We start from the raw sequence: 24,787 nt of genomic DNA on the forward strand, positions 1-24,787 counted from the left end.
TCCCTGGGGGGGTGTACATTGTGTCCCAGGGATACAAATTAGAGTTCAAGACTTTCCTCCCAGGGGCAGGTTCCTGCTTTCAAGATTATCGGCAGACCAGACAAAGGGAGAGGCGCTCTTACACTGTGTATGGATCCTCTCCGACCTGGGAGCGACAGTTCCTGGTCCAATGCAGGAATGAGGTCGGGGATGCTATGCCTATCTGTTTGTGGTTCCCAAGGAGGAGGGACTCTTCAGACCTATTTTAGAATCCACACAGGGTTCGCAGAGTGCCGTAGTTCAAGATGGAAATTATCTTTCCATTCTTTCTTTGGTCCAAGAGGGTCAATTAAGACCACAGGGGATTTGAAGGATGCATACTAAATGCATGTTCCCATCAACATGGACTATCTCAGATTTCTAAGGTTTGCCTTTTTTCAGACAAACATTCCAACTCGTGACTTTTTCCGGCCTGGCCACAGTTTTCGGAATTTGAGGATTCTGGGATCACTGTTGGGGGTGCTCCGATTGCGAAACATTGCAGTGGCAACATTCTGGTTCAGGCGCCTTCTTTAAATAGTAGGATTACGCACAATTTTTTCTGCGGTCTCCTGGATGGAAGATTAATTTGGAAAAGAGTTCCTTAGTTCCAACTACAAGGGTAGTTTTTTTGGAGAACTATATTAGTATCCTCATCAATGAAGCTGACAATAGTCAGGAATCAAGAATTTTTCGATGCTTGCCTAGCACGTAAGTCACATTAGTGGCTTAGTGCAGGGATGTATTTGGGGATGGTAGCGGCAATGGACTTCCTTCCAGTTGGTCGTTCCACCTCAGTTCTCAGATGTTAAGAATACTTTGGTGGTTGTCTCTGGATCTTTGCTCCCAGGGAACCTGCTTTCGAAGTTCTTCTGGGTGAATGTGACAACAGATAGCCAGCCATTTGACCTGGGGAACTGTTTGGGGCCCTCTAAGAGCAGGGAACATGGACTCGGGTGGAGTTTGTTCTTCCCATAATCATTTTATAAATGTGAGTACTCTTCAATCCTCTCCTAGCCTGGCCAAAGGTTAGCTTTGGCCAGGTTTATCAGGTTTAAGTTAAATCTTACATTATCCATGGAGGACTTGGAGTTTTTCTTGGCTATGTCAGAAGTAGCCAAGATGGTTCAGTGGGCTGAGACCCACAATTACTGTCTGTCTGCGACCTTCTTTCCAGAAAGGACTTCTGAGAAGCGGTCTTCATAAGTAGGCAGACTTTTTACCCAGGGGAGTGAGAACTCCGGCCGGGAGTGCTTTTCCAGCCTGACTCTCAATGGGGTCAGTTGCAATTGAATCTCATGACTTTGACAGAATGTCAAGACCTGAGGTACGGATTGAGGTCAAAGATCCCTCAGGCTGTTCTAATAGACACTTGGCGTTACCTTGGAATTTCAATATTGCATATTTAAATTCCTCCATTTGATTTTTCTCCTGGAGCCTTGGCTCGAACTAAGCAGGAGAGGGCGTTGGTGATCCTCATTTCACCGGCGTGGTCCGCAGTCCTGGGGGACATGTCACATCTTCCACCTGGGAGTCTCCGTGGAGGAAGGACCTTCTGCGTCAAGGACCCTTCTTTTATCCGAAGATATTTTCCCTAAAGCTATCTCCTAGAAGCTTTAATTTTATTCAAGCATGGATTAGGAATTGGTCATTGAGACCATGAGTCAGGCTCGTAAGCCTGTGTCTAGGAAAACTTTACCCATATGATATGGCGTAATTATTTATACTAGCGTGAATCTAAAGGATACTCTTGAAAGGAGTAGGGATCGGATTCCTAGAGTTTTCCACTAGACATAGCTGCCTTGTCTTTCGTTACAGCTTTGTCTGGCGGTGATCCCAGACATACATTCGTTTGGTCAGGCCATGATCAGGATCAGACCTGTGTTCAAACCAGTTACTCCTCCATGGAGTTTGAATTTAGTTCTTAAAATTCTTCAAGGGGCTCAGTTTGAGCCTATGCATTCCTTAGATATTAAATTGTTACTATTTCTTCTGTTCGCAGAGTGTCAGAGCTGTCGGCATTGCAATGAGTTCCCTTATCCGATTTTTCATTCTGATAGGGTGGTTTTACATACTAAATTAGGATTTCTTCCTAAGGTTGTTTCTGATCGGAACATTAATTAGGAGATTGTTGTTCCTTCCCTGTGTCCTAATCCTACTTCTCAGAAGGAACGGCTTCTGCACAATTTGGACGTGGTCCGTGCTTTAAAGTTTTACCTGCAGGCTACTAAGGTTTTTCACTAGTCTTCTGCTTCGTTTGTAGTTTTCTCAGGAAAACGTAAGGGACAGAGAGCTACAGCTACTTCTCTTTCTTTCTGGCTGAAGAGTATCATACGTTTTGCATATGAGACTGCTGGACAGCAGCATCCAGAGAGAGAGTTACGGCTCATTCCACTAGGGCTGTTGCTTCCTCATGGGCATTTAAGAGTGAAGCTTCTGTGGAACAGATTTGCAAGGCTGCAACTTGGTCCTCTCTTCACACTTTTTCAAAGTTCTATAAATTTGACACTTTTGCCTCGGCTGAGGCCATTTTTGAGAGAAAAGGTTCTTCAAGCAGTGGTGCCTTCCGTTTAGGTTCCCTGTCTTGTCCCTCCCATCTCATCTGTGTACTCTAGTTTGGGTATTGAATCCCATTAGTAATTAAGATGATCCGTGGACTCATCGTGTCATTAAGAAAATTTCTGCTTACCTGATAAATTTATTTATTTTTAGACACGCCGAGTCCACGGCCTGCCCTGTTTTTTGAAAGACAGGTTGTTGGTTATTATAAACTTCAGACACCTCTGCACCTTGGTTTTTCCTTTCTATCCTTAAAGGGACATGAAACCCAAAAAACAAAAAATTATTTCATGATTCAAATAGAGAATACAATTTTAAACAACTTTCTAATTTACTTCTATTATATAATCTGTTTTATTCTCTTGGTATCATTTGTTGAAGGAGCAGCCATGCAGTTCTGGTTTCTAACTGAACACATGGGGGAGCCAATGACACAGTTTATATATGCAGCCAATCATCAACAGCTAGATCCTAGGTTCTCTGCTGCACATGAATTTGCCTAGATAAACATTTCAGCAAAGGATAACAAGAAAAAGAAGCAAATTAAATAATAGAAGTAAATGGGAGAGTTGTTTGAAAGTATATTCTCTATCTGAATCATGAAAGAAAATTTTTGGGTTTCATGTCCCTTTAACTTTGGTTGAATGACTGGATTGGGAGGGAAGGGAGGAGCTATTTAACAGCTTTGCTGTGGTGTTCTTTGCCACCTCCTGCTGACCAGGAGGTGAATATCCCATTATTAATTAAGATGATCCATGGACTCAGCGTGTCAAAAAAGAAATAAATTTATCAGGTAAGCATACATTTTCTTTTTTGCCTCCACCTCACTTGGCGTGAAGCCAGAGAATCGACGGGGCACCTTCCTTGAACCCCCCAAGCAGAGGCGTGTATGTATATGTATATATATATATACACATATACACACACACACGTTGGGGGAATTACATTGGGTTTTACCCAAAGCTGCTTGGGTAATGTCAGATTTACCCACACATTTAAATCTGCTGCCCGACTTACCCCCTTTGCTGCGCTAGGTATGAGGCATCCATTTGGAGCCTATAGGAAGTGTACTTTCGTGAGCGCAGTGCTTCCAGGCAATGCAAACTCAAGGCCACGTTAAAATTGCACCTAACTTAATACTAGCGCACATTTGATATTTTGCACTCCACTTGTAGTCTGGCCCAGTATGTATCCAAAAACTGAAATAAAAACCATAACAAAAACACTAATCTGACTGTGGACCTATGAAATAGTCAAAAGGCCTCATGCAAGGGATGTGAAACTCAAATTGTTTATTTCATGAATCAGATAGAACATGTAATTTTAGGCAACTTTCTAATTTACTCCTTTTATCAATGTTTTTTCATTCTCTAGCTATCTTACTTGAAAAAGCAGGAATGTAAGCTTAGGAGTCGCCCCATTTTTGGTTCAGCATCCTGGATAGCGCTTGCCGATTAGTTGCTACATTTAGTCACCAATCAGTAAATTGGACAGTTGAGTTTCATATCCCTTTAAGGATATCCTTAAAGGGCCGTTAAATATGAGTGATTTGCATTATTAACAAATGCACAATAAAAACCATTTACTCTGAATTTCAGTTAAGCAGATTTTTTTTTTACTGACAAGTTTAAAATTTCTTCCATTTCTTTGCCTCCTGTATCATGTGATAGTAATTGATACATTTAATTTTTTTTTAATGTAACCATTATTGTTCTCATCTTTTAGGTACAATATTTTTTTAAGATCCTGGATTCTTAAGAACCACACAAAGAAGAATTGGTTTTATGTATTTTATTGTCTGATGTTTCAATTTGACTTATTTTGAACAAGAGCGCTGTACTCTTGGCAAATATTACAGATGTTTGACAATGTGCGCACAGTAGACATTTAATACATCCTATGGGGTACTGCATTGCATTTAAAGTTCTTAAAATAAAGATTTATTTTTCAACATATGACTTTGGTTTATTTTATACATTACTTTTTTCTTGAAGAAAAATAAAATTGTACAACTGCATAAATATAAAATTCTTCCACCATGATAATGGATAAAACATTTGCAAAGACACAGCACCAAAGTGTGATGCTTTCAGAAAAAAAAAAATAATATATATATTATATATAACTCAAAACAAAAATAGCCCTATTACTGGCAAAAGTGACAGTCGGACCCAGGTCTCACACACCTTCAAAACATACTTACGGATTAAGGGGAAACAAGTTTGTATAAAAAGCATTAAATACAAGCACAGCACAACCCATCACCTTTTGCAGTTAAGTGAAGCTAAAAAGAGGGGGGGGGGGAAATAAAATAAAAAAACGGAAAAAGCCCCCTTTATCCAAATAAAATCAATGCCACATTTAAAAAGGGCTCTGTGGAGTGCTATTAAATATCCTCATCAGTGGGTCAATTTTTTTGTGTTTTTATACATTTTTTTAAAGTAGCAACAAAAATACCATGCCAGTTTTATTCCCATTATAGAGTATTTACACCTTGGACTGCAAACTTGCTCACAAAGTAGAAACATGGCTTGGAGAAAATTGCAGAGTATGCACATATGCTACTGTACAAGTACACTAAAAAAATAAAAATGACAGAAAAAGTAGCAATATTTTGGGGCCAGAAACACTGCTTACTACATTTTTGATTATGGAATCATTAATTTACAGCAGAATGGGCATGTCCCAAGGTTCAAGTCATTTACTTTTATCATTTACAGTAGAATAAATATATTTCTATGGCTACACCTTGATTTTACATTCTAACCTAGTAAATGCAGAAAGCTAGTGTGAAGCATATATATTTAGTGTAGGTCCCATACATGACAGTTTGTTCAAGACTAGAAGTTTGTTTTATATAGTTTATGATTTTGGAAAGGTTGTGCTTGTGATCAGCTACTCTTTATTTCAAATTTTACATCAAACCGTCCCTGAAAGCGGTCTTTCTCACTATAACCGATATTTTCACCATATGCCTTGCATTCAATACGAACTTCTGTGTCCATGCTTATATTGACAAATTGCACAGCCACCAGTGGCTGCAGGTATGATTCGTGTAGCTTTATTCCATAGTAAGGGTAGTAGTTCAGGGGGAAACCTGCATATCCACCCAGTCCATAATATCGCACCTCCTGAATTTTAGGTACGTCGTCTTCTTTCTGTAGGAATAGAAAATTCAAAGCATTACTTAAGACCACATTGGAGATTGCAAAATATTGAATAAAATTGGTGGTGGTGGTTGGGGGGGGGGGGGTTACTTGTTATTTCTTGATTACATAGCTTTCCTATAGTGAATACTGCGGTATTTAGATTTTAATATAGGTGGTGATTTTATCAGGCAAAATCAGCTATTTCAATTGCCAAAATAAGGGCAAATTAGCTATTTGTAAACAATTTAATACACTACAGCAGGTAAAATTGATATTTTGAAAACACACTTAAGAGGAGAAACATTTTGTTTTAAGTCATAGCAGTTTATATAGGCATGTCAATTTTGTAATGGCTTGATCAAGGTCTGCAAAAAAAAAAAAAAAAAAAAAAAAAAAAAAAAAAAAATCGGTAATGAAGAGTTCTAAAGGCAGAAGCCTGAATTCTGTTGGTTAGAAACTATACTACCCGATACTAATAACAATAGTTTATACAGATGTGTATATGTTCACTTACTCATGAAAGATAAAGATTACAACTACTAAAGAATAAAGTCCATAGTACATTCTCGTTAACCCCTTAATGACCACAGCACTTTTCCATTTTCTGTCCGTTTGGGACCAAGGCTATTTTTGCAGTGTTTGTGTTTAGCTGTAATTTTCCTCTTACTCATTTACTGTACCCACACATTATATACCATTTTTCTTGCCATTAAATGGACTTTCTAAAGATACAAAAAATTTTCATCATATCTTATAATTTACTATTAAAAAATGACCCCCAAAATCTGTTACACATCTACAACCATGCTAAATAGTTTCTAAATTTTGTCCTGAGTTTAGAAATACCCAATGTTCACATGTTCTTTGCTTTTTTAGTAACTTATAGGGCCATAAATACAAGTAGCACTTTGCTATTTCCAAACCATTTTTTTTTTCCAAAATTAGCGCTAGTTACATTAGTACACTAATATCTTTCAGGAATCCCTGAATATCCATTGACATGTGTATATTTTTTTTTAGAAGACATCCCAAAGTATTGATCTACGCCCATTTTGGTATATTTCATGCCACCATTTCACCACCAAATGCGATCAAATAGAAAAAAATCGTTCACTTTTTCACAAAGTTGTTTCACAAACTTTTGGTTTCTCACTGAAATTATTTACAAACAGCTTGTGCAATTATGGCATAAATGGTTGTAAATTCTTCTCTGGGATCCCCTTTGTTCAGAAATAGCAGACATATATGGCTTTGGAGTTGCTTTTTGGTAATTAGAAGGCTGCTAAATGCCACTGCGCACCACACGTGTATTATGCCCAGCGGTAAAGGGGTTAATTAGGGAGCATGTATGGAGCTTTTTGGGGTAATTTTAGCTTTAGTGCAGCAGACATCCCCAAGTATTGATCTAGGCACATTTTGGTATATTTCATGCCACCATTTCACCGCCAAATGTGATCAAATTAAAAAAAAAAAAAAAAAAAACGTAAAATTTTTCACAATTTTAGGTTTCTCACTGAAATCATTTACAAACAGCTTGTCTGCCAGTACCCAGTTTAGAAAAAAAAAATATGTTTTTTCTTTAATTTATTTTTTGCCATTTTCTGTAGTGTAGCTCCTCCCCCCCACCCCTCCCAGATCCCTTAGCTTAGACTGTTTTTTTTAATCATAACCCCCCCCCCCCTTTTCTCCCACTTATTTACATTAAATGTTTCTGTAAGGGGTTAATGTACGCAGCAGAAATTGATTTTTTTATTTATTAAAAATGCACATTTCATTTTGCTTGTGTGCCATTGATAGAATTTCTCTTGGCAAATTGTGATTCCCCTCACCCAGAGGCACAGGAGATCTGCAGCAGCTAGTACAATCTACTTAGATTGTCTGTATATAGGGCATGGTTTTACAACTCCCAGTACACAGGTTGACAAAAGTACAGCACAGATGATAGTCAGCTGCTTATTACTTGTAGTTTTCTAACCTTTTCTTCAAGGTTAGCCTTAAAGGGACAGTTTACTCAAAAAATTTCTCCCCTTTAATTTGTTCCCAATGATCCACTTAACCTGCTGGAGTGTATTAAATTGTTTACAGGTAGCTCCTTTACCCTTATATTGGCATTTAAAATAGTTGATTTAGCATGTGGTATCCCCACCTATTCTGAAAGTTTGTGGCCGCAGGTCCAAGCTATAGATAAGCTTTGTAAACACAGCCAGCAGAAGAAATTACACTCCCAGTGGGATATAGCAGAGATAAGGTAATAAAATGTTGGTTTTCCATTGTTCTCTCCAAGTACTGGTGATTGTTTTATGGACAGATATAAGATAAAGAAGCAGGTATATTTACACAATGTGATACAGTAAAGAGATCTGATTATACCTACAAGCTCAACCCATTTTATTAGGTTGTGGCTTCAAAACACAAAATAAGAGCTTTAATATACACAAATAAACCTTAAAAAGCAAATTTTCACACATTTTTACTCTGCAGATGGTAAAAAAAAGCAATTGTAAACACATTATGGGAAAAACTATTTTACAGTATACTGTCCCTTTAATCTGGTTTGATAGTGGGACTTGAGACCTGGAAAGCTTTGGTACAAGACTGACACTGTCCTGCATTTCAGCTTAGTGTAGTGCCTCTAATTAACCACAGCAAATACCAGGAAGACAAAGTTTTAAAGCTCTGCAAATGTCTGTGCTTAAAGGGGCATGAAACATTTCTTTCAGGATTCACAACATACAATTTTAAACAACTTTCCATTTTACTTATCAAATTTGCTTATAAAATACCTAGGTAAGTTCAGGAGCAGCAAGGCACTACTGGGAGATAGCTGCTGATTGGTGGCTTCACATATATGCGTCTTGCCATTGGCTAACTGTGTTCAGCTAGCTCCCAGTAGTGTCTTCCAAGGATACCAAAAGAAGAAAGCGTGTATTAGACCTCCCTCTCTCCTACAGGCTTGCTAAAATAGTGCGCTATTGAAAAGAAAAAAAAAACACCCTCAGAAAGACAGGTGAGATAACAGGGTATGTCGCTTGTCATTAAGGGGTTAAACAGCCGAGTAGAACTACAATTGTATGGTTACTACTTCCAATGCTATTGTCTATCCTCCTGTGCCTGCAGCTCTGTACCTTTACATAAGGCGCCGCCATCTATGTGCTTATATTTGTTATGCAACTTAAAATGAAACACCTCTGCTCTATATTATGTGAGCTAAACTGAAATGAAAAGGTACAGCCCCTAAATTTATTGTCTTTAAAAAAAAGAAGTGCTTAAGCAATGCATGGTGGAACAATATGCAATACAAAGTGCTAAAAATATTTCTTGATAAATGGATTGCAGTTATAATGACTCTACCACCATCTGTACAAAAGCAATTAGTGAAGCCCATCAGTCATACGACCTTTATACTTCAGAATATTTATGCAGGTCACTATCCGCAGTTTTGGCTGGACTATTTGGGGTAGGAGCGGGAGTCTAGATAGGGCCCCCTCTTTGCCTTTCTTCTTTCTAGCTTGCTTTTTTTTTTTTTTTTTTTATCAACATACTTGAGAGTTATAAAAATATAAAGGATCAGGTACATAAATCTTTAGGAAATGATATGAATAGGGAAACAGAGACTTGAGACAGCGAGTTTTCAAGATCTTCTCTTATACCAATTTTTGCGTTAAGGGCAGTTACGATGCAGATTTAAATGGTTAAGTATTATTTTGTTATTGACATGAATCGTGAGATCTTAAAAATAGTGAGATTTTATTTGTTTAAAACACCCAAATCCCAATCGCTTCTTGGCCTTTTGGCTAAGATCAAGTGTAGTATCGACTCCCTAAGGACTGAGAGGGAGTTGAGAAACCTTGGTCTGATGCCTTAAGGCCGGGGAGTATGAGAGCCCGGGGTCTGAAGGGGGAAGCATATAACACAGGTGCTCCCCCTTATATGCACCCGGCACTCTACACCCCTTTAAGCCCCAGGATATTCCCTTAGGATGCCTAATTTTTTTTTTTTCCCCCGGCTCCACGTGGGTCGGGGAGCACTTTATTGTGCACCCAGCACTTCATGCTAGGGGACTGGTGGCAGCTGTTCCCTAGTGCCACCAAACCATCGGAGTAGTGGCAGTGCTCCTTGTGGGGAGGTTTTACCCTTACACCCCCCACTATTAATTTACTTTCAGCACTTATTTAGAAAATTCTGGATTTTTGATTTTGGCAAACCTATAGATTTTTGTTTTGAAGCACCTCCCACCTGGTGGGAGTCAGGGCTGTTCTTCTTGCATCCCAGCAGAGGAACACATCGTCACCTTCAAGGGGCTGGTGGCAGCCGCCCCTAGAAGAGATCGGAGCCCTGGAGGGTGGTGGCAGCACCTCCAGAGAGAAGATTATAGTCCTCCATCAGATGCCTCGGCTGAAGATGGAGAAAGAACCTCTTGTGTCTGCAGGACCTTCGGGCCGAGGCATCAAGAAGTTAAAGGGGTCCTCTAGCCATCGTGGCTAGAGGACTTGAAGACTGACATGGCACCGAAAGCACGACCCCGGGCTTTCAAAAAACAAACAAAAATCCTAAAACAGGGTGCACTCTGATATAATTAGAAATTTACGACAGTATCTGTGCTAGCAGTCCCAAAAAACATATTTAAACATTATGTAGGAAGAGTTCAGTGAAAATTAATACCACTTAGCTTGTGGTCCCCTTAAGAAACAAATAAGGGACGTGTAAAGTTTGTAACAAAGAATACATTTAAATACTGATTGCAATAGTAACATACATCTGACCAAGCCTCTATTCCAGCCCTGAAGGGGGAGGGGCAAAACACGTAATGTTTGGAGTGTGAAAGTTTGAAGCGTGGAGCTAGATGCTATTGCTATCAAGCAGCTCTGAATTGGAACCTATGAATCAGCCCACGAATGACTGGCAAGTAAAGAACTGCATCGGCACACAGAATGTAAGTCCGGATAATATAGGTGGCCAGGAAACAGGCACCGGATATTGGACTACAAAGTGAATGTAAGCCTTTCGGAATCAAGTCTTGCAGTATGAGTAGAGGTATATCCGATCCCCAGCTATAAGCATCCGGATCTAAAGAGGAGCCGAGATTCGCTCACAGAGACTAACGGCATTGAAACCCAAGCCTGGGCTACCCTGTGGGACAGTGTTATTTTGGAGTCTGACCGGATCGTGTTTAAACACTTAAGTGCCCAGTGTCTTTCAGGACTGTCATTTAGCCAGCTCTGGGATATGCTAGCATGTGGGGTATATGTAATGTACATCTGTGTGTTCTATATTTCATCTGCTGATGATTTTATTGGTACAAGGGTTTTTTTTAGGTAAAGGCATACCTTGTGTCTTTTATCTCTCAAAAGAGAGAGTATTTTAGTATTTGGTGCAGCTTTGTCCTGCTTTGGTTTAAGTGGTATTAATTTTCACTGAACTCTTCCTACAAAATGTTTAAATATAGATTTATTTGTTTATCCTTAAACCCTCTGAGGTGTCCTGAATACTAGACAAAAAAAAAACCTCAAAGGCAGAGTTTGCACATTACATTTAAAAAAGGGACATGATTATCAAAAAAATGAACCTGCCATGATTCAGACAGAGGGGCCGATTTATCACCCCCCGAATGCTGCCTAATGCAGCCGTTTCCACACAGGAGTTAAGCAGCGGTCTTAAGACCGCTGCTCCTTAACTTGTATGCCACCTCTGAGGCGGCGTACAGCAATCAGCCCGATCGAATACGATCGGGTTAATTGACACCCCCTGCTAGCGGCCGATTGGCCGCAAATCTGTAGGAGGCGGCAATGCACAAGTAGTTCACTACAACTGCTTGTGCAATGTTAAATGCCAATAAACAGTGTATGCTGCCGGCATTCAGAAATGTCGGGCGGACATAATACGCTACAGCAGATCATGTCCGTCTGACACTTAATAAATCAGCCCCAGAGAATGCAAAATTAACACACACATCTCAATTTACTATGATTCTATTATCACATACGTCTTTATCTTGATATCCTTTTTCGAAAAGGTGGTATCAGGAGTTAGAGAACAGTTCAAACACAGCTGCCATACAGTGCTCAACAAATGTGTATGGTCCTGAAACTACTTAAAGGGACAGTAGCCACCTTTATATAAAAAAGGTTTAGTTATGCATAAACAACTGATATTTTTCATTAGGTTTCATACTTTGTGTCATTTAGCTCTGACAATTGAGCAATTTGTAATTCTCAACACTTGAGATGCACCCTGCTGGCTTCTCGATTCTAATCCAACTACAGATCTGTCCCTAAATGCATTGCTCAGATATCAACTGCAAAATTCCCCCTCTATTACTAAATTTGTGTTTAGCCTTGACTGGCTTCTCCAAGTAAGGAATATCAAATATAAACTGAAAAGGCAAACTGTGGGTGGAGTTTGGCTATTGAAAAAATACTTGCAGTAAAAGTATGTTAACCTTGGCTGAAATGTTATTCTGTAACAGAAAGGTCTTGTAATTACAAGATGTTTACTGTCCCTTTAAGTGTGTTCTTCAACAAAGGATACCAAGAGAAAAAAGTAAATTGGAACTAAATGACACTCTAAAACATTTATTTTGCCTTTTACGTCCCTTTAATGTTATTTTTTTTCCCCTGAAGTAGTTGAAGACGATTAAAAAGCAGTTTACTTACCTTGCCTCGACAGACTATAGGAATGACATTTTTGTTATAATTTATTAAATCTTCTGGTAAGCTTTCATTGGTAGGAGGCTAAAGGGAGGAAAGAAAACAAAAAGGTAATCAAGAGCTTAGTGAACTGTATTGTCACGTTGATAAAAACTACCTAAAGCATGGCCTGCTGCTACAAAATCTTACCTTTGGATAATATCCCAAAATTCTGTTCAGCTTAATAATGACACAAGGTTTTCCCTCTTTAAAGCCATAATCAGGGTCATTTAAGCCAGAGCAGTTTTGCAGCCATTCACGATAGAACCTGCATGATTTCTTCATGCCATCGTTTTTGTTTATAGGACCTCTTTCTATGTAGCCTGTAGGTTCAGCTGGAGAGGGAAGAAAAAAAAAAAAATAGAACAAATATTAATGGAAATCCATATGGTGCGAAAGCAGAGTTTTACTTCATGTTTACTAGCGTATGTGCGATTCTTAATGACTGTTAAAAAAGGACAGTCAAGTCCCAAAAAAAAAAACTTTCATGATTTAAATAGGGAATGTCATTATAAACAACTCCCCAATTTACTTTTATCACTAATTTTGCTTTGCTCTCTTAGTATTTTTAGTTGAAAGCTAAACCTAGGAGGTTCATATGCTAATTTCTTAGACCTTGAAGGCCGCCTCTAATCTGAAAGCATTTTGACAGTTTTTCCACCACTAGAGGGCATTAGTTCATGTGTTTCACATAGATAACATTGAGCTCATGCACGTGAAGTTACCTAGGAGTGAGCACCGATTGGCTAAAATGCAAGTCTCAAAAGAACTGATATAAGGGGGCAGTTTGTAGAGGCTTAGATACAAGGTAATTACAGAGGTAATACGTGTATCATAACTGTTGGTTATGCAAAACTGGGGAATGGGTAATAAAGGGATTATCTTACTTTTTAAACATAAATTTTGGTGTTGACTGTCCCTTTAATGTTAATGCAAGTACCCCTGAGAAATGAGCTCATGTGGTAAATCAGTTACTGTCATTTCACTGAACCATGTGTGCTTAGGTAACATTCATATGGGTTCCTGAATCCTGGTACTGACAAACAATTGTGTTCATTACACAAAGAAACAGATTTTGATTGCAGATAACCATATGCCCAACAAGTCTGCACACAATTTCTTAAAAGTCTAAACCTATCTAGTTGGTAGGATAGCTTTATGCTCATCTCAGACACAGTGTTTGTCATTATCACCTCCTGTGGAAGTTTAATCCCATGAATCAATCACCCTTTCTGTCCAGCAAAATTATTGCTGTGTTCTCCCTTGTTCCTACCAGAGTCAGCTGTGGGTGTAATCCTAACTACAGAGCACAAAGTAAATGGAGTAACTATGGGAAGTACTTTCCTTTACTTATGCTCATAGTATAATGCTTTAACATGTCAGACATACTGTATTAACAGGCTTAATTTCAGGTCTTTTTGGAAATGAACCCATGAATATCTGAGGGATATTTTGTGGAAGAAAAAATAAAAATAAAAAAACCACACCCCAACTTACTACCGCAATCTTCAAATTCTTTAGGATTTATCTGCTTCTCACGGTCATAAGATTTCAAAAATGCATCAATACTAGCCACATAATCTTCATAGGTTTTAGGATCGGAAAGTTTAAAGGTAATTTCTGTCTTCACTGCCCTTGGAACCTGGGACAAACCTTGAATAAAAAATATATATACAATTAAAACTTGTTTTATTCACGGTTTAAAAAAGGGACAAAGTCGTCTCAGAAACACACAAGTGCATTTGTAGCAACTTAATTGATTCTTGTACATCAGCAGTATACTAAACATGTGCACGAGGTAAAATGCACAACATCTACTACTACATCTGCAGAGGGAGGTAAAAGTAAATAAGAGATAATCTTATATGAAATGCACGTCATTTTTTAACAGGAGTTAAACTTCCTTTTAGAATTTAAGCTAAAAAACCATGTATGCCTGATTCACCATAGTTTCACACCTTAAAGGGACAAGTCAAAATTAAACTTTAATAATTCAGATAGAGCATGCAATTTTGAACAACTTTCCAATGTACTTCCATTAATCCCTTAATGACCGCAGCACTTTTCCCATTTTCTGTCTGTTTGGGACCAAGGCTATTTTTACATTTCTGCAGTGTTTGTGTTTAGCTGTAATTTTCCTTTTACTCATTTACTGTACCCACACATGATATACCGTTTTTTTCGCCATTAAATTGACTTTCTAAAGATACCATTATATCTTATAATTTACTGTAAAAAAAAAATAAATAAAAAAAAATATATATATAAAAAAAATGGGGGGGGGGGACACTTTTTCTAACTTTGACCCCCAAAATCTGTTACACATCTACAACCACCATAAAACACCCATGCTAAATAGTTTCTAAATTTTGTCCTGAGTTTATATATATATTAAGGGGTTAATAAAATGTGCAGTCTTTATATTTACACTTTGAGTCACCAGCTCCTACTTAGCATGTGCAAGAATATACGTATATGCATTTGTGATTGGTTGATGGCTGTCACAGTTTGAGAGGAAATAGACAACTTTGAAATTTGTCAGTAAAAAAAAATAAAATCTACTTCTCATTTGAAGTTCAGACTAAGGGCTCTATTTATATGCGCTCCTGTCCGCCGTGACTCGCCTCTGGCAGGCCAAAATCAGTTTGCAGAATTCAGCATGGCACACAAGCACTATTTTGTGCAACGCTGCCCCCTGCCTGTGCACAACCAATCACGCACGGACAGGAGCTGTCAATCTCCCTGGTCAGACGAGACCGGGGCGATTACATTTCTCCACCTAAGAGGTGAAGTGTCTAGGAAGCAGCGGTCTCATGGCCTCTGTTTGAAAAATCATGAATGTTGGTTCTCTTGTGAGAACCTGCAGTCACAAAGAGGAGAAGGGCTTGATAAATCGAGCCCTAGGTGCTATTGCATCATCTTGTTATCACGCATTTGTTGATTATGCAAATCTACTGTATTTACAGGTCCTCCTAGAGTGTTTTACACACACACACAAATTGAGTTTTAGGATTTTGCAAAGAATTTTCCATCCCCCTCTCTCCCAATATAGTCAAAGATGTATAACTTTTTCTTAAAGTGAAAGTAAATCCTAGCGTTTGTACTTTTGAAACAAATAAAGAGGACTTTCATTCATGAAGTATAAGATACTTCACGTAGAAATCTCCTTTATTTGTTTAAACCGATCGCCGTTTAGCTGCTACAGCAGCCCACGGCGAAAAATATTTTTTTGTTAAGAGGTGAGATAGCCGTGCGGTAAATCCGGTTTGGCGCCCATGGGAGACTGATTTAGTGCACAGCTATTGGCTAAGAGGTGAAAACGTCCCCTCTTAGCAAAACTTTTTTTAACCGTGGGCTGCTGTAGCAGCTAAGAATGGCATAGGTTAAAACAAATAAAGGAGGTTTCTACATGAAATATCTTATACTTTATGAATGAAAGTCTCCTTTATTTGTTTCAAAAGTCAATCCTAGCGCTTGTAAAACGCTAGGATTTACTTTCACTTTAATGTAACGGTTTATGGACTACTGATTGGTACTTTCTACAGAAACTCATAAACCTTTCTAGGTCATATGTATCTCTAGTGTACAGAATACCTTCTAATCCAAAGTCAACATTGCAACTTGCCACCCATTACAGTAAAGACTGCAAATGAAACAAATTGTTCTCAGTACCTCATTTGTTGTGAAACCAACATATTTAATATTTGTAGAAGTGCAGCAGAGCAACATTGTGAGAAGGATTGCTTCACATTTAAGTAAAATGTAATTATCATATTCCGCACCCAAACACCAGACTAACAAGAATTTTATGTTGCAATACACAAGTGTGTATATTGCTCTAACCTACCAAAAATATTACTGTTCCTTCTGCTGCTGAATACCTATATATTTTTACCTAATTGTACAGGGATGACTTTTTTTTTTTTAATAAGCAGAATGTAAGTTTTTTTCTCCCTTTAATATGCAATCTGAAAATGGATTACTGTACATTTGAATTATGAAATTTCCTGTCAACTAAAATTTAAAATGGGAAGCTCCGTTTTAGTACTTTACAATATAAATCTGGTATTGTGCCCATATTTCAGAGTGGGGTAAACAGCTTTTTCCTGTTGGACGATTGCTTGTGTATAATAACACATTAGAATGTGCACTTATGTCATTGTACACTAGATTTTTCTTTGCAGAGGAACCATTTATATAGCCCATCTGAGAGTGAAAATCAGCACAATCAAAACTACACATTTTTACAAAAACAGACTCCTAACCAAGCTCCAAAGTATCAGATTTAGACTCAAGTCTCCAGATTCCGCCTTTCTCCTGTTTGTGTAATTAGTCTTTTCATAGGCAGGGGAGGGAGAGTCTGCTATTCCTGCTTTCTAAGCCCATTTCAATGGGTGTCTCAGCCTAACCCCATCAACAGAGCTAAACTGGGAGCTTATACGTAAGTTTTTATACTGGATTTTTAGATCAGTATCTGTGCATATTATTTTTTATAGTAGTGTCTATTCCATGCAGTTATATGAAAATTGGTGTATACTGTCCCTTTAAAGTGACATAAAACCCAAAATGTTTCTTTTCAGGATTCAGATAAAGCATACAATTTTAAACAACTTTCCAATTTATTTTTATTGTCAAAGTTTCTTTATTTTCTTGTTATTCTTTGTTGAAAAGCATAAAGGTAAGTTCAGGAGTGTGCATGTGTCTGCAACACTTTATGGCAGTAGTTGTTCAACAGTTCTATACATTGTCCCTGTCATGTAGTGCTCCAGACGTGCACACTACCTATCTAGATATCTTTTCAACAAAGACCAGCATGAGAACAAAGCAAATTTGATAACAAAAGTAAAGTGGAAACTTGTTTAAATATATATATATATATATATATATATATATATATATATATATATATATATATATATATATACACATACACACATACACATACACATATACATATATACACACAAAAGGTGTTTCATGTTTAAATACTAGACCTGTGCGTTTGGAGGTTTTGCGTATGGAAGAAGGTGGCCCTTAGTGCCGGGAGCCAAATATATACTTGTGAAACAACACACTAAAATCTGCACAAATCCAGATCTTAGTATAATATAGGCTCTGAAAATAGTCAATAGGAATGGATAGAGCACTAAATTTGAACCATCTTTCCAATTTACATCTATTATTAATTGTGCTTAGTTCTTTTGATGCCCTTTGTAAGAGAGTAATCTTAGGTGAGCTGAGGAGCATACAGGTCTTTAGCCAACTAGCAGCAGCGTTTGCTACAAAGTTTTTAAAGGAACCAGTAATTACAGATTTGCATAAACAACAACTGCATGATAAGACAATAGCACTTAGTCTGAACTTTAAATTAGTAGTAGATTTTTTTTGACAAATTTTAAAGTTATGTCTATTCCCACTGCCTCATGTGACAGCTATCAGCCAATCACAAATGCATATACAGTACGTATATTCTGTGAATTCTTGCACATGCTCAGTAGGAGCTGGCAACAGTGTTAATATAAAAAGACTGTTCACCTTTTGTTAATGGAAGTATATTGAAAAGCTGCATGCTCTATCTGAATCCTGAAAGATTAACTTTGACTTTAGTGTCCCTTTAACAATGTTAAAGGGACATTGTACAATAGTTTTCTTTGTATAAATGTTTTGTAAACGATCCATTTATATAGCCCATCTGAGTGTGTTTTTAACAATGTATAGTTTTGCTCATTTTTAAACATTGTGGTGTGATTTCCCGACTCCTAACCAAGCCCCAAAGTTTTAAATGTATACGGATATCTACAGATTCAAGCAAGTGTGGCTATAAAGGGATTGTGCACATTTTCGTAACGGAAATCAATTTGAAAAATTGTTTAAAGTTGCCTGCTCTATCTAAATGATATAAGTTTACATTTTCACTTTAGTGAGCCTTTAAGTTTATTTTTGACTTTAATGTCTCTTGATATAACTCCAAGAGAAATGTATTCAGTAGCCAGTCATTACAAAAGCATTTTGTTTGTAGAGAACACTAACAGCATCTATTGCTGATGCACAGAAATAACAGTTCTTATGCAGCAGACAATAAGGATATTTCCAGCTGTCCCTTGAAGGCTGCATCCTGAAAGGTTTAAGCAGAACACTAAAGTCAGTTTTTTCCTTTGTTGTATCTAAAGATCGCTGTTATTTTCCTCAATGTGTCTTACACTTATAAGAAGCATTAAACACCACTTGTTTTTGTGTAAAAAATGTGCATATTTTATACTCCCTAAAGTGGCCAAAAAGCAAAAAGTTGTAACCTAGGTTTGCCTATATTAGTGACTATTTGCAACATTTTGGAATCAGCTGCATTATGAAAACCTAGGTTGCAGAATTTGCTTTTTTGAGGAGTGTGGGACACACCGAATTTTTGGCCAGAAAAAAAAAAAGTTTAAAATTGTGTGCGCTATCTGAAAGTTTAATAAATGTTCCTTTTAAATAACCTAATTCACTCCAATCTTTATTTGCACACTGAGCATGTACAAAAAATCAGTAAGTATATATGTATATGAATTTTGGGATTGGCTGATAATTGTCACATGATGTAACAAGAGGAAAATAGAACTTAAGTTGGTCAGAAAGAAAACTTCTCCTCCTATGAAATTCAAACTAAGTGCTTTTGTATTTTCTTTATATCATGCATTTACTTGTTATGCTATTCTGCATTCAGCTGTCCTTTAATAACTTTTTAAAGGACAACCATATGGAAAATGAGATATATATATATAAAAAAATTAGAAAGAAGTGTACTAAGATTTCTATATCAGTTTAATAAAATAGAGCAAACTTCTTACCTGCAATATCTTTCATTAAAAACATAACTGATATTTTAAATACTCTGTTATAAATTCATTTTTTCCCCACTAACCTTTTCATTTACTCAAATAAACCAACAAAAAAATAAACACAAGGACTTGCAGGACTAATACTGAAATGGAGGATTACTGGGTAATTGGTTTAGTGAGATCTAGTAAGAGTAAACCAATTAATATGATACTAAAGCTGCTTTGTTGGTCATAAATGAAACCAAACTGAATTCTATTACTTGGAACACTTCTCTCCCCCCCCCCCCCATTGGTTTCACAGGATTTCTAAAGATCACAAAAAAAAATTTCTATCTATTGTTTCAACTGTAAATGATTCACTGCTACCTCGGAACAATACTACAATAGTATTCAATGCCAGTGAAGTCAAGGTCATTAGTAAGATGGGAAAGTAACAGGAATCACTCACTTATGTATCTGCCAACATGACTATTGCACACACAAAAAACACAACTTTTTATTTTTAAACTGCCTCAATCAACATGGTGTGGTTATTTTTTTTTTATAAAATATGTAAATACCAATAATGAATTTGTGCTACACATGCATTACAAGAGTGCTCTGGAATCATAATTCATTTGGGATCACACTTCTGGATAAAAGTCTTTATTTTCTACCCATTTTATTTGCCTGTTACCATGGGGATTATATACACTTTTTTTTATATATAAATTTGTCCCCACTGTGCTTAAATAAACTTCTACTATGAAGAGAGGAATACAATAATGAACAATTTGAATATCTGATGAGCACCAATAAATCACAGCTATCTTAAAAAAAAAAAACACAACACAACATGAAAACACCATAATCATGCAAATCTGATTAATAGAACATAGAAACAAGGTCTCCATACAGCTGGAACCTCATTTTTGAGGGCATTCATTATGAAATACATGGTCACCTTTAAAGTACACAGTAACAATTCCCTCAAACTATTTATACAGATATTCTCTGGCCAGTAATTGCTCACAACTCAACAAAATTGTCAGCCCTAATTATAGCATATAGAATAATTCATGGTGAAATAAATTCTTTGTATTCCCAGTTACAAAACTGGTACAATAAAGTTGTTTTTGCCATAGAATTAAAAAAAAAAAAAAAAAAAAAATGTATCTCACTACATTTTTTTTACAATCCTTTTAGAATCACAGGCATGAATTATTTTAGACTGTTCGTGAAACGAGCAGTTACTGGCATGTTTATGCTAAATATTAATACCCACACCAAGTGAAAAAAATAATGGGTCATTTGTTCAAACATAAAATGTTACCTGGTGGTGCTACTCGGTCTTGATACGTTGGTTCAAATTCACTTATGGTTAAGAGAAGCACTTGAATGGTCCCAATAAATATACCAGCTAGACATCCATAGAACACCAGATAGAATAAAAGGATCTTGACTGTAAAAAAAAAAAATATATAAGCAAGAAAACAAAACATTTGGAAGGGGACACATTTTGTATTAAAAGCATATAGCCTATTACCCTTCACCCATCTTCAAAATAACAATACTGCAGAATTCAAGGGATGTGAAACCCAATTTATTTATTTCACGATTTAGATAGAGCATTTGTAAGCAACTCCTATTAGTTTTTATTCGTTCTCTTGGTATCTTTATTTGAATAAAGCAGAACTTAAGCTTGGGAGCCAGTCCATTTTTGGTTCTGCACAATGGGTAGCACTTGCTGATTGGGGACTACATTTAGCCACCAATCAGCAAGTGCTACCCAGGTTCTGAACCAAAAATGGGTCATCTCCTAAGCTTACATTCCTGCTTTTTCAAACAAACATGCCAAGAAAAAAAAAAAAAAAGTAAAATTAGAAAGTTGCTTAAAATCACATGCTCTATCGGAATCATGAAAGAAAGAAAAAAAAAAAAAAAAGAAAAAAAACTGGGTTTCATGTCTATTAAGATTTACAAGAAAAATTAATTATACTGTAGTTAGTGCTATCACATTTACAAAGGCAATTTATAGATAAGGCAGCTCATTTACAGCAAATGGACAGCCGGGACATGAATACAATCTGGCATTTGAAACGTTTCCAATTTGAGCTTGTATGTTGAAATGGAGAATGGCTTTAACAGCACAGTTAATTAAATTGATCAGTTAGTAACAAGAAACCTAGATTCATTTAGGCCTGATGATTTTGCTTTCATTATAAGGCAGAAAGAGAAGCCTGTTTAGAGTTAATGTTGGTATCTAGGCAGCATCCAGCAAGTGTCTGTGACGTCAGAGAGATTTGGAAATTTTTTCCACAGCTCATGCATAAGAGAAGCGGAATAGCTGTTAAGCAAACATGCTGCCAGACAAGGCCATAGTCACAGCGCATTTGACCACACATAGCATTCATACAAGTAATATATATTTACACCTACATTTACCAAACAGAAAGAAAAAAACATTGCTAAAAATATATTTCACTTTCAAGTGATGGGCCATATAAATCCTAAAATGAAATTTAGTAACATTTTATCAATGAAAAGAGATTAATAATGGCTCGTGGAAAAGAAAAAAAATGGTAGAAAGAAAAATGGCCACATGTAAATTCTAACTCACAACTGTGTTTGGCGACAGCGCCCTCAATTGTTTTAGATTGAGAGCCAAAACTGGCATACACTCAAAAATGTGATCGATATGCAAATGAAACCACAGTGGGTTTTATTATATACAGCCAACACTGCCAGTTTTCCCTCACTAGTAGCGGAAAATCTTAATGAAGAAGAAAAAGAAAACAAAAAGTATAAGACAGATATATATATATATAGATATATATATATCTATATATCTATATATCTATAGATAGATAGATAGATAGATAGATAGATAGATAGATAGAAGAAAGGGGGGGGGTTCAAGCTGAAAATCTTAAAGCAAACCATTTACATGAAAAAAAAACATCAAAAATGCAATTATGTAACTCAATATGGAATTTACTTTGTCCATAAATGTATCATCCCTTTTGAATTATGTTCATTTTCAAGAATTATTGGTAATGACTTGAACTGAATTCCTAATGATTTACCAAGAAAATACTAATTTTTTTCCTTACAATTTTCTAGGTTGTTATTGATCAGCTGTTGCTATAGAACACTCAAGTTTTGTGTATTTACTTAATATAAACAACAACAAAAAAATACTACCTTGTATAGAATATATTTAAGGTAAAAGCCATTACAGGCAGAGGTTGGACTTTGAAGTGTCTGATCTATTGTACACCTCTGAGGCCTAACTCAAATTACAAACAGTTGCTAGGATACCACCTTTCAAAGGACCTGTTCATTCCTGACTATTCTTCTCCCTCCAGCAAATATGCACACTAGTACTAGTTAAATGCCCTATGCAAGCTGCTTACATCCACTGCAACTCAAAATGCCAAGTTACCAGTGCATCACCTTGACTAACCTTGAGAGGTGATGCATTATTAACCATTTGTCTTCCTCCTTATTGCCTAGTACTAATAAGAGCCAAACATAATTCCTTAAAACTGGAAATCTTACACGTCTATATTTAAGCTTTTACACAGCAACACTCTCCTTCCTCCCCCATCACACATGCTATCTGTTTCTGCGTATTTTCCATTACAAAGGCAGTGACTGCAATGGGCCACCCCTTCTTGCTAGCTGTGTAGTGGGTGATGATGACACAGAGGGTTTTCCCCACCCTCCAGTCTCTGCTCTTATAGATTGGCTACATCAATGTCCTTCAAAATGACCTTTTTTTAACAAAAAAATAAAATAAAAAAATATATGGACGGGCAGGCTATCCTCTAGAAATAAAAAAAAGGAAAAAACTAGAAAAATATGCAGAGATCAAAAACAAAAAACCCAAGTTTGTTGAAGCATGTCCGCTACCAGATTAAAATAGATATCAGTCACGTTTACTGGCTAGGATTTCTGATGTTCCATCACCAAATAAATGTGACAAGCATCTAATATACATCGGCACTAGAGGGTCAATTCCATATAACCTCTAGGTAAGATCTATCCAGTAGCTTTAAAACAACACTGGTTTTTCGCTAATAAAATCACAAAGCTCCATATAACAAAAAGCACATTAAAAAGACTGACAGGTTACTTACACCAGCTGCCACCTGTTCTTCCCAAAAATTCCTTCTTTTCGGGGTTCCACATAAATTTCTTCCAACCTCCATCGTTTTCCTTATCCTTTCCTCTAGCCATTTTTTTTTTCTTCTTCTTTTTGTGTCTTGTAAACGCTATTCAAACCAGACAACCTTTTTAGATACACGCACCGATCTCCTTCAGTCTATTTCGAATTTCTTCCGGCCGGATGAAGTTATTTCTCTGGTTCCCTTAGGCAGAAATAATCATTCTTTATGTTAGATCTTGCTTGCAATGCAGTTTTAAGGCTTAGATAGCACGATCGGGGGTGGCTACGGTTTTTTTGGCAATAAAATGGGTGATGTAGACGGCAGCAGCAGTTGTTGTGGTTGTGTAGGTGGTAGTGATGTTTTTTTGACAAGTGGCCCCCGGTGCTTGTTAAAGGAGAATTTTGGACCCGGCGAGGTCCAATCTTTCGTCCACCTCTCAATTTATCTACCTTCTTTCCCCTTTCGGTCACTCCCACCAGAACAGTGCAACCAATGGATGAGATAAGAACAACATACTCGATCACTGAGGGCTGGAGGAAGGCGATGACGCTTGTACAGGGAAGTGGGGGCTCCAAGGACGAGGTGGCTGCTGACAGAAGTGTGTGCTGTTGCCCCTCCCCACTGGAAAGATACTGAACCTTTTTCTCCACACTACACCAACCAAGGTGCTTGTATATTGCTGAGAGCAAAGTACAACACAGAGAAACAAACTGGTGGCGCAGAACAGCTTAGTTTATATGAATTCAGACACTGGATTTATTTTTTCATTCTTCTAACTCGAAAACTCTGAGAAACCAAATGACATTGCTACAAATAATGACTAATACATTCCCAGCGTTCTAAATGACAAGTCCTTTGGCTGTTCAGTAGCGGCTTAATACAGTGAGCGTGTTATAGGCCCTGGCGCCAACGTACATCAGACAACACCACACCCCCAGGAATGTTAAATGGACGTTTGTCTCCTAGATACAGTCGTGTGCTGTGCTGTGTTCTTGTAGCAGCTGATATACCAACCCAGGTGTATTTGTATCTGTGACATTTGGTGCTGCAATAAATGCTTAGACCAGAATATCTCAATGTTTAACCCGTTATAGGACACGTTCTAGATGCTGAACTGATGTGAACATATGCTATTGCTTAGTGTTCACTGCCTTCCACCCCTAGTAACGTGTGCAGTCTTTTTTTTTTTTTTTTTAGATTGCTGGGGGTGAAACATTCATGTTCTAAGAATAAAATAACACGCAGATAATAGAAATATTTAATGTTGCATTAATATTATAAATGATAGCTTGTGATGCGCAGTGCAAGGTTAAAAAAAAATATTCTATGCAAAGCACTTTCTCACTAGAGACAGCAAAATGTATAAGCAGGTAGATTTCCAAAGACAACGCCCAAATCCCTCAGGC

General features: G+C 37.2%; 2 protein-coding genes across 2 annotated transcripts in view; one reads left to right on the plus strand and one right to left on the minus strand.

Moving 5' to 3' along the window:
- Nucleotides 1–4,528, plus strand: part of NME7 (NME/NM23 family member 7) — a 682,167-nt gene extending 677,639 nt beyond the window's left edge. The window contains exon 12 of the mRNA XM_053706509.1: nucleotides 4,303–4,528. Coding sequence (XP_053562484.1) covers nucleotides 4,303–4,335 — 33 coding nt within the window. The 3' untranslated portion in view covers nucleotides 4,336–4,528. The remainder of the gene's footprint in view (nucleotides 1–4,302) is intronic.
- On the minus strand, nucleotides 4,354–23,850 carry ATP1B1 (ATPase Na+/K+ transporting subunit beta 1). Its single transcript, XM_053706510.1, has 6 exons — nucleotides 23,352–23,850; nucleotides 20,543–20,671; nucleotides 13,910–14,065; nucleotides 12,563–12,747; nucleotides 12,380–12,457; nucleotides 4,354–5,735 (listed from the first exon to the last, which is right to left on the minus strand). Exons 1-6 carry the CDS (start codon nucleotides 23,449–23,451, stop codon nucleotides 5,469–5,471), a joined length of 915 nt encoding a protein of 304 aa, XP_053562485.1. The 5' UTR covers nucleotides 23,452–23,850; the 3' UTR covers nucleotides 4,354–5,468.
- Nucleotides 23,851–24,787: the final 937 nt, after the last annotated feature.

Source organism: Bombina bombina, chromosome 3 (assembly GCF_027579735.1).
Source record: "Bombina bombina isolate aBomBom1 chromosome 3, aBomBom1.pri, whole genome shotgun sequence".
Lineage (NCBI taxonomy): Eukaryota > Metazoa > Chordata > Amphibia > Anura > Bombinatoridae > Bombina > Bombina bombina.

Bases quoted from the DNA above. Each gene is read 5' to 3' on its own strand.
- ATP1B1 (XM_053706510.1), bottom strand. From the start codon at position 23,451: ATGGCTAGAGGAAAGGATAAGGAAAACGATGGAGGTTGGAAGAAATTT. The intron at 14,066-20,542 runs GTAACATTTTAT...TTTTTATTCAAG, and splicing joins AGACCGAGTAGCACCACCAG to GTTTGTCCCAGGTTCCAAGG. The intron at 5,736-12,379 runs GTAAGTAAACTG...CTATTCCTACAG, and splicing joins CTATAGTCTGTCGAGGCAAG to AAAGAAGACGACGTACCTAA.